An 18360-nucleotide genomic window follows, 5' to 3' on the forward strand; every position below is an offset into this window, starting at 1 on the left:
GAGCGTGAAAGCCAGACCCTCAAAAAATTGAGGCTTCTCTTTAGGACATAAGAAAAGCCAGACCGAATCAGTTACATAATCAGTCAAAAGCTTCATTCTGTGCAGACAGATGCACCAGAGAAAAGTCAGCTTGTGTGGCATCAATCTCTAAAGGTTACAGACATAACACAAAGACACCTTGGCTCTCCTGGATTACTCATAATAAATTTGTAACCTATTAATTTAGCAACTTCTTTTATTAGTCTATGACTTTTAAAGTATCCTAAGATTCTTTTCTACTCTTTAAGGCAGTATTTCTTTATTTTCTTAATTCTAAAACTAACTTTTCTGAATTGCCAGAGGTGCATGCCTGGCTCCAGATTTCCAGAATTTGCTGACCCTACCAGTGTCCTCCCTAAATGTACCACACATGAGGATATAAAGTTCAATCAGACTCCTTCCCTCTGTCTTTATTCTTCAACATCAAAGAACATTTTTTAGCCATTCATCAGACTTAATGACAAATGACACATTTTTGGCTAACAAGACTATGATTTCACCATTCTTTTACTTCAAAATTCTTAGAGCCATGAACTGTTAGAATTACAAAAGACCTTCAAGTTCACAGGGTACGACCCCTCATTTTACATCTAGTTTAGTTTAATATATAGAGACTATGATTCAGAAAACTTGAAGGACCCTTCATTTTACATCTAGTTTAGTTTAATTTATAGAGACTGTGATTCAGAAAACTTGAAGGACATCATACAACTAGTTGGTGACAGGCTTAAAATGAGTACTTGGGCCTCCACCTCCTATCCCAGGGCTCTATTCAATAAACCTGTATGCCCCATTCTCTTATGTGGATACAGTCATATCATAGTCACATTCACAGCAAGGTAAATATATCTAAACAGACATCTGTACCAATATGTCTTATTTGAGTTAAAATGATAAAATATGGCAGGCAATTGAGTTATATAACAATTGGAACAATCAAGTCACCTTGTTGCTCAGGAAGAAAAAGTTATGCCAGGTTCTACTGTTACATGTATCCAGTATGTAAAACTCTAATTAAAAGAGAAGCTGACCAGGGAATGCCAAGGCCAAATGCATGGCCACATGGTTTAATAACTGTTGTGATCTGTAGGTTGAGGCCACTGGGGGGCATTCATGACACTGATTTATAAGAGTATGGCTATAAATTACATATAACGCACCCTGGGTACCATAAATAGAGGCCAAAGAATAGGGGAGAATGGCATTGCCCTCCAAAAAAGGCCCTCTTGTCTCCTCCACTTCTGAAGACACTCATAGAAAGTATATGGAGAGAAAGAGAGAGGGAAAGATAAGATAGAAAGATAGATAATAAATAATAAATTCTAGATTCAATCTTGTCAAGTTACTCTTTCTCATTGTCTCTTCCCTCTTGTCTCCTTCTTCTCTTCTTGTTATTCTCTTTTTCCAAGCTTCCTTTTTCCTTTCTTCGTACTTCATGTTTGGTTGTTTCACTGAGTCCTAATTCATCTAGGTGGAGGGGAAACAAGACACTGACAGATTCACACTGAATGTAACATCATGAGAAACTCCAGATATAGCAAAATATTAGCTCTGGCTCATAAACAATTATCTGATGGCAATGTCTTAGTTTGACATGTGTTGTGTGTGTATATAAAGATGTTTACACACAAACACACATGACTATCTTCTTCTAAATAGCCAGAGGCATGTTCATTACGATAAATGCCAAAAAGCTCTGATGAATGTTAACCGTAACCATCAAACATTTGATCATTGGCAAAAACCAGTCTGCACCACCTCATGACTAATTTTTATTGGCAAACTCAGCAAACTCAGGAGGGGTGAAAGAAATGTTCCTAAAAATTGACCCTCCATTTGCCAAATCCTCATAGGGTGGTGTCTTTCTTGTGGAGTCCATGGGGAGTTATTTCTGGCCCCAGATACTCAGCTGTCAGCAAGGAGGAAAGAGACTTTGCCCTACTTTAAATTCACAGCCCACAATTAGTATTCCATACCTTTATCTTTCTCTCATCAGATTCCTCTCCCAGTGACTTTTCTCTTTTGCTTTCTCTGCTTCTCCCCACTGTCCAGAACAATGAAGGGGGAGTGATTGCTCAGGTCCCCAGTGATGTTACATCCTTTAACCAGACAGGACTAAAGCCTGGGGAGGAATACATTGTCAATGTGGTGGCTCTGAAAGAACAGGCCCGGAGCCCCCCTACCTCGGCCAGTGTCTCCACAGGTGAGTGCCTCCAACCCTTCTTCCTAGAGCTGCCTACTAGGTCACTCAGAAAAGAACCACAGAATTCCCCAAAGAGTGCAGAGACAAAAGAGGTGTTAGAATTTCTCCCAGAGCTGGGACAATTCTGGTACCTGGTGATGGAGCTACTCTACCAGGTGCTTAGCTCATCATCTTCCTTATAACTCATCCTTACAAGCACTGACATCTAGGAGAGTGTTTCATGGAGACAATTCTTTTTTAATATTTCCATTATATTTATTCTGATCTTACTCATGAAGAAGCCTCATTTGTCAGCCCCTGGTGTCAATGAGCTTTGGAAGCAGCAAGAGCTGACTCACTCTTACCTGTGATGATATTTGGAAAAAGTCATCTGAACCTTCCCAAACCTCAATTTATTTTACAAGATAAGCAAGAATAATTTATGATAAACAAGAGTACCTCCTTCATTAAGTTAATATGAGGATGGAATTAGATAAAGCACACAAAGCGATCAGCTCTGTGCTGATGAGAGTGAGTGCTCAATACTTGGTATACACACATATACTCAGAACATACTCAGAAGTGAAAGTGGTAGGAAACAAGTCATTCAAAAATAAGGAGGTATGGGTTGGGTCACTGTTCAAGGTGATGGCTTAAGTCTATTATTATTTCATCCCCACAGTTCACCTCATTCAAGATTATTATATTTCCAGGATTGATTCATTAATTGTCATATTTTGCCTTATTGTTTCCTTAGCTAACAAAGAATGTTCAACTGCAATGCTGTCAATTAGCTATTGTGATGTATCAATGTGTGTCCTCACCAAGAATGTCTTGAAAGTTATACATAGCATCTGGCATAAGTTTTGGTTCTCGTTTTATTGTTGATGGAGCTGAAACTCAGAGGCTAAGCAACTTTCCCTGTCAGTAACAGAAATTGAGATAGGTGACTATTGGTACAGCTTTATGTGTTTTTCATAAACAGAAATCAATGTACCAGAAAGCCAGTTTTAAGTTCAGGACAAAAGGCTGAGTTGACCAGAAATGAGACCCACAACACAATGTAATGAGACCACGTTTACAGATTAGTGATTCATGCTCTGCTATTGAATACAAACCAAACAGCATCAGGTGCCGAGGCTTAAGCTCAGCTTAGAAAACATTGGTTCAGAACTATTGTGGTAGTAGCTTGTGTTCCATTAATGCACCAAGGTTCTATGGCAGTGCCTCAAGGCTAGAATCCGGTGGAGAGCCAGATCTCTAATTACTCCTTCTGCCATGCCTCCAACCAGGACAGCTCTACTTTGATCTGTTTTATATTTTGTACATCCATTTAAGATTTTTGTCCTTTAAAAAAAAAGTTTACCACCCAAAAAGCTTTCAAACCATTGTCTAATCCAAAAAGTATGTTTTAGAAGAAACTCTGATCCAAAGAGTATGTTTTTTAACCATAAAACCTGAAGTGCTCTGTAAGAATCCCTCTAGAAGGCTGGTGGCTGAAGTTTTCCACAGCTCTGTTCCCCAAGGTTATGCTGTAAACTGAAGAGTTGACATTTCATAACTTGGGGGCAGAAAGGTGTGATGCCTATGCTCACTCACCATATAAGGGTCACAACAACACTGCTATCACAAAAGACAGGTTAACAAGAGAAAGCATAACAAATTTATTTAATCGAAGTTTCACGTGACACAGGAGCCTTCAGAAATGAAGACCCAAAGACGTGGGGGATATTATCTGTTTTTATGCTTAGGTTTGAGGAAGAATGGACAGCCATGTAGAAATGTAAATGGACAAATGGCTATGATCTAATGGTAATAGTCTAAAGGGGAGACCTAGCAAGGCCTGTCTGCTCAGATTCTTCTTGGCCTCTCTGTGAAGCATTTCTTCTCCACCTCCTCGATGGGGCAGGACCCCACTGGAATGAGGGTCCTCAAAGGAGAAGGGAGGAGGGAAAAAATGACCTTTCTAGGTTTTATGGCTTGCTTTGGGGAAGGAAGAGGAGTTCTAGTTTCTATGACCTGCCTTGAGGAAGAGGAATTCTGATTTCTGTGAATCACTTCAAGGGGAGAAGAAGGGTCAGGAGACGGGAGGACTGCAGATGGTCAGAAAAACCTTGCTTGCTTCTGGGACTGTTTCTGAAGCTCTTTCATTCCTCTTTAATTCAAAGCACTCAGCACACCAAGGTGCCAAACTTTGGGGTGTCCTGGGATGAGCCCAACAATAGCAGGTGCAGCTTCTCCTCTTCTGATATGAAATGTTTCAAGGTGTCCAAATTATTCCTGTGATTTGATATTAAGAAAGTATTAGTAAAAGACAAAAGGCTAAAAGGAGAAGATGGTTCATAAGAGGATAGAAAACATTGCACTTGAGGAATGTTTTTCTCCTAGAATATTGAGAGAACATAGAGAAGGTAGTCCAGCCTTGCCTTAGTCTTATAGTCAAATCACATTCTTATAACATTTGCAGTATTTTTTGGTTTGGCAGTTCCTTAAGATTAAAATTAAAATTCCAGATCTAGAAATTTGTGGTAAAGCTAGGCAGAATTATTTTCATTTAAGAAAAAATGTCCTTAATATTTTGGCATCATCTACAGAATCATGAAGAAATGGAAAAACATTTATTCCAGTTTACTTTTTGAGCAGGGGTTGTGTTTGTTTAGACATTAGGACCAAAGCTGAAAGCAAGTTGATACCTCCTTGACTGAAATGGAACATTGCTACCAAGTGGCCAACCAAAGGGCAGAATCCAAGAGTGGCTACGAAAAAGACGGTTGGCTCCCAGTCCTGTGTGCTGTTTTTAGGAAATGATTGTTTAATTATTTCCTTCTGCTAAGAGCTGACCTACACCAACCCCCTACTGTGAAGCTCTGTGTCCTCATCAGGCACTCAGGCTGCCTTCTTCTAGGCAGGCCATTTTGTGAATGCAAATTACAAGACCTCCCACAGCTAAAGCCCTTTGTGCTACATAATCACATTTTAATATGTTCAATCCATTATGATTAGGGTTTTCTGGATTTAAAGAGTTGAAGGACAAAAGCCTTTTGTGGTCAGTTGCATTTCCCTGACACCTTTTTTTTTTTTTTCCAAAAAGCTACAGTTTATTGAAATGCTTCCCCTTCTTTCTCATGGATAAAGAAGATTTTCCATTTATTTCATTTACTCGACACACATTTACTGAGTATCTACTATGCTTCAGATATCATGCTTACACAGCACCTAGGAGGCCACTTCCCCCATTTCATAATTAAGTTAAATTAAATGTAAAAGGCCTAAGTTATCTAAAACCACCAAGTGCAACATGCTGAAAAGAAGCTGGATATATTCTGTTAAATCACATTACTACCTCAAATATGAAAACCAGGAGTTCATTTTAACTCCAAACCAGGTGGCACCCAAGTGGTCTGGTGATTTTCATTTTAGCTGGTGCTGGACCAAGAGTCCTAAGCAGCTTAAGACAGAACAGGACTAGGCTAAGACCCAGAAAAAGGGAGGAGTACCCAAGGGAAAGGCTCAACCTTGAAAAACTGAGAGGCTTAAGGTCAGTATAAGACAGTCCTGAGGGAGAAACTTCATTTTGGAGACAGAGTAGGAGGTGGGCCAGAGTGGACTGGATAGAAACAAGTCTTAGTCAAGGCTTGCCAGTAACAAGGAAGAGAGACTTACTTAAACCAGCTGAAGCAGAATAGAGAATTTACTGGAAGGACATAGAGTGTCTCATGGGAATCCCAGGGCCAGAAATGCATCTGGGCCTCACAAAAGACTTGCACCAGAAAATGGAACAACAGGAATCAAATTATTCCATATATCATTCTAGAAACTCTGCATGGCCACTGGTTTCCCTCTCACTCTCTCCTTTTCTCGCTCTTTCCCCTTTTCTCCAGATCAAATGGTTTCTATATCAGTATCAGAATGGTAGAAAATGGCCACACCAGCTCTGGCTCTGCATGGTCCAACACAGGCTAATTAGAGAACCAGAGTTCTGGTTTTAGTTCCAAATCCTTAAAGAATATTAACGTTAATAATCGGCTCCAGCCAGAAGGGTGTAGCCGCAATAATAAATGAAAACATGGAGGCAAGAGCATGTTGGCCATGCAGACATCCCACGAGAAGTTGAGAAGACCGTTTCCTATTCTCCTCACTTGGCTGTTTCTTTTTCTTTCTCCTTCTACATTCCCTCACCTCCCCATTATCTAATTCAGTATGAACAGAACCTCAAGTGGGTGCTGGAGTCACAGGTGGTGCGCCCTGCAGGAAATCCACCAGCTTTCCAGGTGTTGCCCTGACCTGCACAGTGCCAGAGGCCAGGGCTTATGAGGCACATACACTGGAGAACCTGGAAGCGGTGACTGTAATGCCCTTCTGGTGTAAAAATATGCCAGAACAGATGGAGAAAAATGACCCATAAGAGGCTATTCCAAAGCTGGGGTCCTTTTAATCCTTTTATCCAGAGGAGCAAGTTTACCCAGAAGGCATGTTCATTTCCTCAAATGCAAGTGTCTGTTGGTTTTTAAATGGTCTTAGCAACTGTGTTGACTGGGCTGGTAGAGTGGCTGAACAGGGATATCTTTTGAATACTCATTATAACCTCTTTGGCAACCAAGCTGGAAGTCTTGGATGTTTAGGCAGTCTGGTCATTTCCTAGGTCTTTCCTCAGGGCTCAAAGAAGGTGAGAGCTGAGTGGCAGAAATGTGCCAGAAACCCAGTTCTCAATTCTCTGTCCCACGACCTCCAGAAAGAAACAGGGCCGACTCTTTCAAGTCAGCAAGTGCCCTTCCCCTGCTCAGACTGGGAAGTGCCATCACCTGAAAACTACAGCCTGGTAAAAGAACAATTAGACCAAAATTCAGGGGAACCAAGGCAAACTGCATGTCCTCAGGAAAGACACTTCATCTTACTGTGTCTCATTTTCCTCATCTGTGAAATGCAATAATAATACTCATCCTCTCTCTGACTGACCAGACTTCCATGAGGAGGAAAAGAGAGAGCTGACACCCAAGGTTTATTTCTCACTCAAACTTTTTGTTCTATTTGATCCTTCTCATTCAGTCATTGACGGCCCCACGCAGATCCTGGTTCGAGATGTCTCTGACACCGTGGCTTTTGTGGAGTGGATCCCCCCTCGAGCCAAAGTCGATTTCATTCTCTTGAAATATGGCCTGGTGGGCGGGGAAGGCGGGAGGACCACCTTCCGGCTGCAGCCTCCCCTGAGCCAATACTCAGTGCAGGCCCTGCGGCCTGGCTCCTGCTACGAGGTGTCAGTCAGTGCTGTCCGAGGGACCAACGAGAGTGATTCTGCCACCACTCAGTTCACAACAGGTAAGGCTGCGGTGGGGGAGAGAGGCACAAGGAGGGAAAGAGGGGTGGAACCAGCCAGTGGTATCATCACAGCAAGAGGGGTATTAGGAATGAGGCGAGGTGTGTCAGAGCATCAGCCTTGTTACAGACACTGCGAGAAGGAAGTGAGAGATGTCCAGCATAGAGAAAAAGCAGCACACCCTCACTAGGAGAGGAAAACTAGCTTCTCATCCTACCTCTACTGGCAGCTACATCTGTGATTGATATAAATCCTTCTCCACTATGGGCCTCAGGTTTCCCATTTGTAAAATGACAAGTTTGTCTTGAACACATGCAAGCATCCGTATTGCTAGTCCAAATGGCAATTTTGTGAGAATTCAGGAAAGGTGTCTCTTTCTCAAGATACATTCTTACCATTTGCTGGAAATTATCATAAAAATTCTATAAACCTACAATGACTACACCACCATGATGGTGTGCATTGGCATTATGCCAAGCCCAACCTGTACAACTCTAAGCAGACCTTCTGACCAATTCTGTGATTCACCCTATAAGTAATGGCAGTAAGGCTCATATGAGGCTGATTCCCACAGATAGGAGGTTAATAAAGCCCATGTAAAACCTGCCTTGCTATGGTGACCACCCACCCCCACATTCTCAAGGCCACTGGGACTCTTAGAGCTTTGCCAACAGTTGGGAAAGGCCAGACCTCAGGGTGACTTGCTCCCTGACTTTCTCAGTGCCCATCAGTCTGGCCAGCTAGTGGGCTAGTAGGACAGGCACCATCCAAAGGATGGGCTTCCTGGCACCCTCATTAGGTAAATAAGGGCCTGTGATCAGAATAGTGATTGTGTCTCTCTTCTGGATTCTCAGTCTCACCCTCTTTGCCTTGGGATGGTCACATGTCAAATAATATCTCTGCCAACTCCAAGTTAACCCAGGGATCAAAGAAAACTGATAACATCTGTAAGATCTAAGACCAGCATCTTCGGGTGGGGTAAAGTTGAAGAATCACTAATTCAAGAATTCTACCTTAGATTGTGGCATAAGAGCCTGCCACAGAATGGAATGAGTCCAGGGTTTTCAAGAAGATTCAATAAATAAATAACACCCCTGTGCTCCACTGGGTTTAAAATCAATTGATAAATAGGCAAAAAGTGAAACAGATGGACACCAAAATGTTCCCTAGATTGCAGCATGTAACTTAGCGTCATGGCCAGATGGGTTTGCAAACTAGATGGCCACTGTGGACCTGGGCAAGTCTCTCCATATGGCAGAAGTTGGGAGACTACCCAGGTTAGGACTTACAGCATGGAGGAACAAGTAGAGGCCTGAACACTTGAAACAGCCTGTCCCACAAGAGAGGGGAACAGAAGGGCAATGCCCAGGTCCTGCTGCAAAACTCACCATTTAGGCAAGCTCATTTTCTCCAGCAAAAGAGAGACAAGAGCCTAGGAAACATCAAGGGCAGGGAAGAGCTTTCCCGTTAAAAAGGAGCAAATGCAGACACTGACAAAATGGAGAAGGCAAGGTTTGATTCTGAAAAATACTCTTTTAGGTTTTCTCTCTAGTTCCTGGGCTAGATGCCACCCTCTCACCCAGGGGGTGCCCAGTGGGATTTTTACTGAACATATCTTGGGATCCCAAATGACCAAATGTGCACCTTGAAACAATGAACTAAATTCTGCCCATTTCTCTTCCCTTCTGTTTCCTCACTTAACCAAAGACGTTCATGTCCCTTCTTGGTTAATTCTAGGTCAGCTTCTCATTTCCCACCTCCACAATACCACTTGCTCAGGCGGGTGGTATTGTCTGTGGACAACGAGTCCTGCATCCTTTTCTTAATTTCAGGATAGTTTTGTTTGAAAAGTGGTTTCTTTGTGCTCTGCTCTGATAAGGAGTTTGAAGCGGCAAAAAAGGAGAGGAGAGCTCTTAAGAAGCGTGATGAAAAACAAAGTCTTGATGTTCAGGTCGACAAGATGGAAGCAGGATTGGCTGGTGGCCCAGGAAAATTCCGATCAAGACAATTACATTCTGCCTCCTAGGAGCTCTCCCTGAGTTTCAGTTCATTGCTACATGGTTTTCTGTTTCCGGTTGCCTGGTGGATTGGCAGCTGTCAGGCGGCTGACTTCTCAATACAGCCTCAGCCTACACCTCAAATATGCTCCCCTCTCCTGGAGGAGGGTGAGGGGAAAGAAGGGATGAGGAGATGCAAACAGCATTGCAGACAGACTCTCCAGGCCTGGGTTGGCAGGTGCCAGTTAAATGACAAGAGGGTACCCAGACCCTCGCGATGAGGCCCTCAGTCATTTCAGATCTCCGCTTAAATTCAAATTAACCAAAGTGCTTTTCCAGGTGATGGCTCCGACACTAGGAGTGCACTAATTGCACAGGCAATTAAAGCAGAGATTTGCTTCCTACATGGTGAGTAGGATATTTGCTTGGGTCTTAGAGCTGTTCTGAAAGAGGAAAGAACCCTGAACAAAGCACACCACAGCCTGTGATTGGAGAGAAGCCAGCGCAGAAAACCCAGAGGCCAATCTCCAAAACCCCTCCCTGCCCTCAGCAGCTCTGGTTTCAGTTGCCCTCAGGAGGGAACTCCTGGCACCATTTCTCTCCTCTGGAGGCCTTCTCTTTAAGCAGATCCCTCAAGGTTCCAAGCACAGGCACCAGGGCATCTGGTCAACCAGAGGCTGCTGTTTTGACCTGAATACCCCAGATTTCTCTTTATTGCTATTATAGGTTGAATTGTGTTCCACAAAAAGACGTTGAAGTCCTGATCCCCATACCTGTGAATGTGACCTTATTTGTATATTGGGTTTTTGCAGATAATCAAGTTAAAATGAGGTCATTAGAGTGGGCCCTAATCCAATATGACTACGTCCTTATAGAAAGGGGAAATTTGGGCCCAGAGACAGATATGCCCACAAGAAGAATACCATGGTGAAGATGAAGGCTGAGATCGGAATGATTCTTGATTCTTCCACAAGCCAAGAAACGCCAAAGATCACCAGCAAATCACTAGTAGCTAGGAGAGGCATGCAACAGATTCTCACTCACAGCCCTCAGAAGGAAGCAGCCCTACTGACACCTTGATCTTGAGTCTGTGAGACAATAATTTTTTTTTTTTTTTTGAGATGGAGTCTCACTCTGTTGCCCAGTCTGGAGTGCAGTGGCATGATCTTAGCTCAGTGCAACTCCGCCTCCCAGGTTCAAGCGATTCTCCTGCCTCAGCCTCCCAAGTAGCTAGGACTACAGGCACCTGCCACCACGCCCAGCTAATTTTTTGGATGTTTAGTAGAGAAGGTGTTTCACCATGTTAGCCAGGATGGTCTCGATCTCCTGACCTCATGATCTGCCCGCCTTGGCCTCCTAACGTGCTAGGATTATAGGTGTGAGCCACAATGCCTGGAGAGACAATAATTTCTATTATTTAAGATACCCAGTTGGTGGTGCCTTATTATGGCAGTCCTAGGAAACTAATAGGAACATCCAAGTCCCAACAGTTCAAGCCCCTACCTGCTTGGCAGTGATGCCACTCTAGGACTCTTCAGGAAGTTCTTTCACTATTTCAAGCTGGATGGCACTTGCACCTCAGCCAAGAATCTGGCTGCAAAGAGGAGAGTAGGGCTTCCTGCTCATACAAGGCCAGCACCCTCACTCAAAGCTATCCTTTTTTCTGCACCTTCTCACCCCAAGCATTCTCAATGCCCCACAGCTGAAATACTTAACAGGACTTTTCTAAAACTTGATGTATGTTTATCGAACACCTACCAGGTACCAAGAACTATTCTAGGCACTGAGGCTACAGAATAAACAGATAGACAAGATCCTGGTTCACATGAATTACATTCCAGTGGAGAAACTGGACAAGGCAGAAGAAAATAAACACCCAAAATTATTTTGATTATGAATACTATGATGAAAAGTGAAATGAACAATACAGAGGCATGACCATGTTGGATCGAGTAGTTTGAAAAGGCTTCTCTGAGAAGGTGACATTTTAACTAAGACCTAGATGACCTAAGCCATGTGAGGATCTGGAGAACATTCCAGGCAAAGGCAGAAGCCAGTTCAAAGGTCCTGAGGTAGGAATAAGCTTGATGAGTTTCAAGAGTAGAAAAAAAGCAATATAGCTGGAGCACAATGAATAAGCATAGAAGTCGTACATGGTGGTATCTGAGAAGCAGGCAGGGCTGGATCACACAGAGCCCTGCCAGCCACAATTAGGAGTTTGTAACAGGAAGCAACAGAAAAGTTTTAAGCAAGGGAATTACTTAATCTAATTTATGTTTTAGAGACTAGATATGTCTATTCCATAGTCTCAAGTCTCTCCACACGACCTCCACTAGGCATCTGGCTTTGCCTTGCTCTTGACTGACTGACGTTGCAGAGAACAGCTCAGCTGCCACCTACAGGGTTGCCCTCAGTGGTCCCTCTCTCCTAGAGGTCAGACTTCAAGGCCAGAGGGAGCAAACAATTTCACCTCATCCTAGTTCTAACAACCGTCTTTCCAGACCTCATTCTCAGGATTGACTTCTTTCAGGATCATTGACATTGGAGGTGTCTGGTCCCTTCAGAGACAACACTGCCCCTTAATCCACAGGCCACAACCTCTATGATCAAAAATACAAAAAAATAAAAAATAAAAAATAAAAGAAAAGAAAAGAAAGAAAAAGAAAACCCCAAAGCATAGTCTAACATTTCCAAGGCTTGGGTTTTTAGTTGTGAAGAGCACTAGGTAGAAGTCTCAACCTTAACCCTAACCCTAAATTAATTTTGCTCCAGTTCAGTTTGAGCTGCACACCCCAAGCCCAGTCCAGTCCTTTTGCCCAGCCTCTCTCCCTGCATGAAATTTAGGGGCATACAATGCAGCGGCAGGTGTTCCTCCACATGCCTATCTATCCAAGCTCCTCTCTCCATCCAACTGCTAGAGAAATCGCACACATAACACATCAAGAATACATAGTATCTGGCAAGCTAAAGTACAGTGAGTGAGGAAACATTTCTCAGGAAAACAAGCTGCAGAGACATAAATCTGCTAAAAGATTCGCCCAATTTACATCGCTAAACAGAACACTTCTCACTCCGAAGCCTCTGCGCTCAGATTGATTCACGGCATTTCAGTCTTCCACAAGAACAATTGGTGGAAACTTGCCTTGCATTTGCAAATTAAAACAGTCCACTCGAGGTTTTCCCAGAACGAATGGCTAGTTCACTCCAAAGTTAAATTCAAGTGTCAAAGGCAAGAACTATTTTAAATGTTTTAAGTGACAGTTGTTCTGGGCAGCACATTATTGCACTGCAATTTGTTTATGCTGTTTCTGCCCAAAGAAGCTCGAAGAGATAGCCAGTCCTGGGAGAAAAAAAGCAGCGTCCCCGTGGTCTTTTTGTGGCAACCCCAGAGAATAAGCATTGGGGTTGATGGAACTCGGGAAAAGCTTCAGAGGCAACAGGAAGCCAGCTCAGGCCTTGGGCACCTATTTTTGTACAGGGCATCATGCTGTGTACTATCCATGGATTGCCTAATCCATGCAACAACCTGAAATGTTGGTATTATTTGTCCCTTTTACAGAGGTGGCCATCAAGGCCAAGCAGGGTTAAAAGACTTGCTCATGGTTCCATTACCAAAGATGTCAGAGCTGGGGATCAAACTGAAGTCTGACTCCAAAGCCTGTATTATTTCTGCTACATCACATCGTCCATATATGTCTTACCTTTATAGCTGTGTTTATTCAGGTAAACACAGAGGAAGGCACCTTACACTTCAAAATCTTGAAATCAACAGTCTTTTTGTTTAGCAGTCAAATTTGATATTGTTCTATTCCATCTCCATCACTTGGGAGCTGGCTCTGATTTTCTCCTACTGGGGTTTCCCTTGTTTTGTTTTTAAGCTTATGATGTTGGCTGGTTTCTAGAACACCACTGGAACTCTTGAACGGAAATGGGGGAAGCATAAAGTGTATTGATCTCCAGCTCCCAAGTATCTAACCTGCCCAAGGAATTTGTCATGGCAGACCAAAAAGCTAAGGGTAGCCACATTGTTCACTCAAATGTGAGCCAGAGGGTCAGGGGGTGTGGGCTGTCACCACCAATATTTTCAGAGTTCAAGATGCCCCACAAATGTACATTACATTATCATGTGTGATGTTGGTGATGTCTGTCTATTTGTAGAGATTGATGCCCCCAAGAACTTGCGAGTTGGTTCTCGCACAGCAACCAGCCTTGACCTCGAGTGGGATAACAGTGAGGCCGAAGTTCAGGAGTACAAGGTTGTATACAGCACCCTGGCGGGTGAGCAATATCATGAGGTACTGGTCCCCAATGGCATTGGTCCAACCACCAGGACCACCCTGACAGGTGAGTAAGACCTATCTCTTAGGGTTATGCTGGTTGCTGAGTCTACACCCTCACAGTTCTCTCCCCAACCCACACACCTTACAAACCCATGGCCAATTCCTACTGATCTCATCTCCTAAGTGCCTAGCACATATGTCTAGTACTGTCCATTGTACTGCCATCACCTGTTCTAAGCTACTAACATCTCTCTTTTTTTTTTTTTGAGACGGAGTCTCTCCGTCACCCAGGCTGGAGTGCAATGGCACGATCTCAGCTCACTGCAACCTCTGCCTCTCGAGTTCAAGCAATTCTCCTGCTTCAGCCTCCCAAGTACCTGGGATTACAGGCATCTGCCACCATGGCCGGCTAATTTTGTATTTTTAGTAGAGATGGGATTTCTCCATGTTGGTCAAGCTGGTCACAAACTCCTGACCTCAGGTGATCCACCCACCTCGGCTTCCCAAAGTGCTGGGATTACAGGTGTGAGCTACCGCACCTGGCCTTCCAGTAACTTTTTCAAAGTACATTTTTGATTATGCCATTGCACTATGCAGATATTCCGGGGACTTCCCACTGCTCTTAGGATAAGCCCAGACCCTTAGTGTGGACACCAGACCCTGCCTGGTTTTCCCCTGCCCTCTCCAGACTCACCTCCCACCCACATACGCTGGTGTTTTCTGGGCTCCAGGCTCATAAGTCTGCTTCTTTCCATTTCTCAAATACATTTTCCCTCCTGCTACAGGGCTGGCAAATGCTGTTCCCTCTGTCTGATAGGAACCTCTTCATCTAGCCGATGCAGACTTCCCTTTCCACTCCCAGGTTACTTCCCACTTCAGGGAGCCTGTTTGGTTCCTGGAAGAGGTCAGTTCATTCTGTCCAGCAGCCTCATCTTGCCAGTTTCCACTCACCTCCTAGCACTCCTCAGGTTATCATTTTACATGTGTGGCATGATTGTTTGACTATCAGTCTCCACCCTAAACCTAAATCTCTGTGAACATTGCACCATATTTGGTTTTGCTCATCATTGAATCTCAGAGTTCAGCATTTCCTGAATGAATGAATGAAACTGCAAAAGTTCACTATGACTTGGGCATGGATTGCAAGAGTTCACTGATAAAATGAGAGCCGAGTCATGCCATATGCACCCTGTGAAAAGTTTGGGTTTATTCTTAAGGGCAATGGAGAGTCATTGAGGGATTTTAAGTAAGGTGATGTAATGACTGGATTATACAGAGAAGGGCAAGGTCAGAGGCAGGAAGACTGGTTAGGAGGCTGTTGCCGGAGTCAAAGGGAAATGATGATGGCATGGACTAAGGCAGTGTCCTTGGTCACAATGATACCTGGCTGGGAAGCGTTCCCTGTCCCCTGGGAGTGTGAGACCCAGTCAACACCACTCCTGGGGCCTCTGGCTCACCCATCCAAGAAAACCTCCCTTCCCAAACTCACCAAAGGGTAGAAGACTGGAAATGGGGGCGTGGTTTTCAGACGAAGGAGATGCTGTGCAGAACAGTCGCGGACCAGGAGCTGCCAGTGTGCTCACAGGCAGAGATTCTGTTTAGTTTGTGTCTTGGATTCCTACAAAAGTATTTGCTGTCTTGGTAGACAAGGGATACACAGCAAAGAGCACTTACAGTAAACAAGGGCAGTATAATCAAAGCAGTTTTCCTCCCAAGTCGAAATCCCAGACCGCCTTGCCAAATACAGCCAGTTAAAGTAAATATAATAAATGCCTTTTCCAGACGGACGTACTCCTAAAGGCACAGCAAGGAGATCGGAAGATATGCTGACCAAGCAGATTAACAGGGGTGAATTAGGCAGAGAAAGGATAGACCAGCTGGCATAGGGCCTCGCAGAGAGCTAGAAACAGTCACAAAAATTAAGCTAAATCCCCCCAAAAAAACACAAAAACTGAAATGATACAAGAGGGAACTGATTCTAAGTGCAGCCCATCCCTGCCTAGAGCCGCAGGCTAATTTGGTAATTAGCAGTTATATAAAATCAATGGCTAACTGTTCAGATGGAGGATACGCCATGAAATCGTGAGAGAGACAGAAAACCCAGACACGTCCTAGTTCTTATTTCCCTCTACTGGGAAAAAAGAAGATTCAACACTCACAGATCATCTGTCTTATTCCAGGTACCCTCATATAGTTGTAACTTCTTTAATCTTCACAACCACCTCATGTGGTGGGTATGGTTAGCATTCCCATTTTACGGATGAGGAAACTGAGGCTCATGGAGTTTGAAAACTTGCCCAAGTTCACAAAGCTAGCAAGGGGCACAGCTGTGATTCAAACCCACTCCTTCTGAGTACCAGTCAGAAGGTTACCCTTCCATGGCTGCTTCCACTAAAGAAGTAAAATGTAAGGGACAGTCCAAATTTAAATGCCACAGACCTAGAAGGGATGGGAAAATTATTATTGAGTATGGGGCTTAAATAGGTTGATTTTTTGTTACAGTCAGACTTAAAACATTTCAAATATATATATTACATTACATTTATATATTACACATAATTATCTCAGGGAGCTCACTGCTGGGGAGATTTATAAAGGCAAATAGCTTAACATAATTTAAGAAGAGATTATTGGCACATAAGGAAATCAAGTGTATCTGTACTTGCTGAGATGCTAGTTGCAAGGATTGTTGGTTCTCCTGCTGAGGCATCTGGGGGAAGAGAAGGGAGAGCCATGAAAAAGAGAAAGGGACAAAAGGGAGAAGTTTGACTTTGGCTCTAAAACATTGTGCTTTCTCCCTCACTCTTCAACTTGGAGCCTAAAAAGTTAAGTTTTTCAGCCTCCAACACCTGTGTTCAGACTCAGTTTGATTTGATTGCTGTGCTCTGTGCAATATGCTAAGAGCCTGGACTTTTGACTCTGTACCCAGGCTTGCCACTTACTGTGTGATTTGGGACAGTTGATTGAATCTTTCTCAACCTCTGTTTCTTCATCTGTTAAAGGGGACTGATACCACCGACCCCACAGTGCCATCATGAGGCGTTCATGAGGCAATACATTTAACGAGCTTAAGGTAGTGCTTCTGAAAACAAACTACTCAGTAAGTGGATGGCAGTGGTGAAGAAGAAAGAGATGAGGAGGTCTGTGAGCTACTGGATGGTTTAGGATGTCCTCCTTTAGTCCAGGTGGCCTAGTGGTTTAGAACCTTGCCTCCCACAGCGTGGTGCAGCCACCAGCAGCCCGGGCATCACCCCCAGAGACGTTGGAGGCCTCTTCTCCCGAGAACTACCAACCCAAAGCCTGCATTTTAGGACCCCTGCTTCAAGGAAATCCATGAAACTCACTTAGAGCACAGCTTTGGAAGTCACCCCACTCAGGGGTGACACCAGCTTCATGAAGTGTGCATCCTTGAACAAATTTCTTAAATTTCCTGCACTTCAGTTTTCTCACCTGAAAGACATCCTATCTACCTCATTGGGTTGTTGTGAGGATTAAACGAAATCATACATATATCCCTATTCAAGTACTTAAGATGGAGCCTGGCGCACAGCAAGCACTCAATACCCATGTGATTTTTTATTGGTATTAAACCCCACAAAGCTCAGACCTGAAGCCATGGCTGCCTGGCCTTTTCCAGACACAACGTCAGGCCCCCTTTACTCTCGCTATTGACTCTCAACCCTTAAAGCTCTGTGGCACCTGTATTTGCCATTCCCTGCAGGAGCCCTTGTCTCTGAGTCCACCATTTTCCTCTTTGCTGTGGAATCCAGGCCCTTCCTGACTCTCCTGGTCTCTGAGGCATTCCCAGGGCTGGCTGGCAGCAAGCACCCCCTCTCGACCTCCCTCTTTACAAATGTTGCCCTCTGCCACACAGAGTCCAGGCTGGGGCCCAAAATTCAAAACATTCCCCCGCCCCCCATTATTCTCTGTAGGCAACGTCCAGAGAATTCCTTCTGGGATATGAATTTGCTTCTGAACAACAGACTCAATGTCTGCAATGACTTTTTCTCTCTGCTCTGGTGGCTTCTGTGTCCTTAATAAGTCTGTTTTAGGCTCAGTCACTTAGCCTGTATGGTGTCTGTTTGGCCTGTGCACCATACCTGTAGTCCCAAAGGGGTGCTTGAGTGTTACACACCTTACCAGCCAGATTAGAACCTGGCACCATGTAACAGGGTGCAATACCACTCTGCTTTCTGGGCAGCAACAACAAAAAAAAAAAAAAAAGAAAGAATTTAGAAAACTCCAAGTAGAGAGAGGGAGGGAAAGAGAGAGAGAGGGGAGAGAGAAGATTTTTAGTTGCTGACTGCAATTTAGCCAAAAACATCAACTTCCCTGCCTGGGACTAACACAAATTATAAACACTACTCTGGCCTTTGTGTACAAGGTGACTGCTCTAATCTGTCATCAAAAAGGCATGTGGTTGTGTTTTAGCAGTAGGGGAGGGGACTTGCCCTCAGCCATCCACACTCTCTCACCTGGTCTTCCCTCATGAACAGAAGCCTAGGATCCTTGAGGATTCTCATGACCAGGAAATAAGGCAAAAGGAGC

At 43.9% G+C, this 18360-nt stretch overlaps 1 protein-coding gene across 4 annotated transcripts in view; it reads left to right on the forward strand.

Annotated features, from left to right (window-relative positions):
• TNR (tenascin R) overlaps positions 1 to 18360 on the forward strand; it is a 418990-nt gene that overhangs the window by 348621 nt on the left and 52009 nt on the right. For all 4 annotated transcript variants that reach the window (XM_025396562.1, XM_025396589.1, XM_025396580.1 and 1 more), the window contains 3 exons: positions 2092 to 2242; positions 7268 to 7537; positions 13691 to 13876. In XM_025396562.1, coding sequence (XP_025252347.1) covers positions 2092 to 2242; positions 7268 to 7537; positions 13691 to 13876 — 607 coding nt within the window. The remainder of the gene's footprint in view (positions 1 to 2091; positions 2243 to 7267; positions 7538 to 13690; positions 13877 to 18360) is intronic.

Source organism: Theropithecus gelada, chromosome 1 (genome assembly GCF_003255815.1).
Source record: "Theropithecus gelada isolate Dixy chromosome 1, Tgel_1.0, whole genome shotgun sequence".
NCBI classification, from domain to species: Eukaryota; Metazoa; Chordata; class Mammalia; order Primates; family Cercopithecidae; genus Theropithecus; species Theropithecus gelada.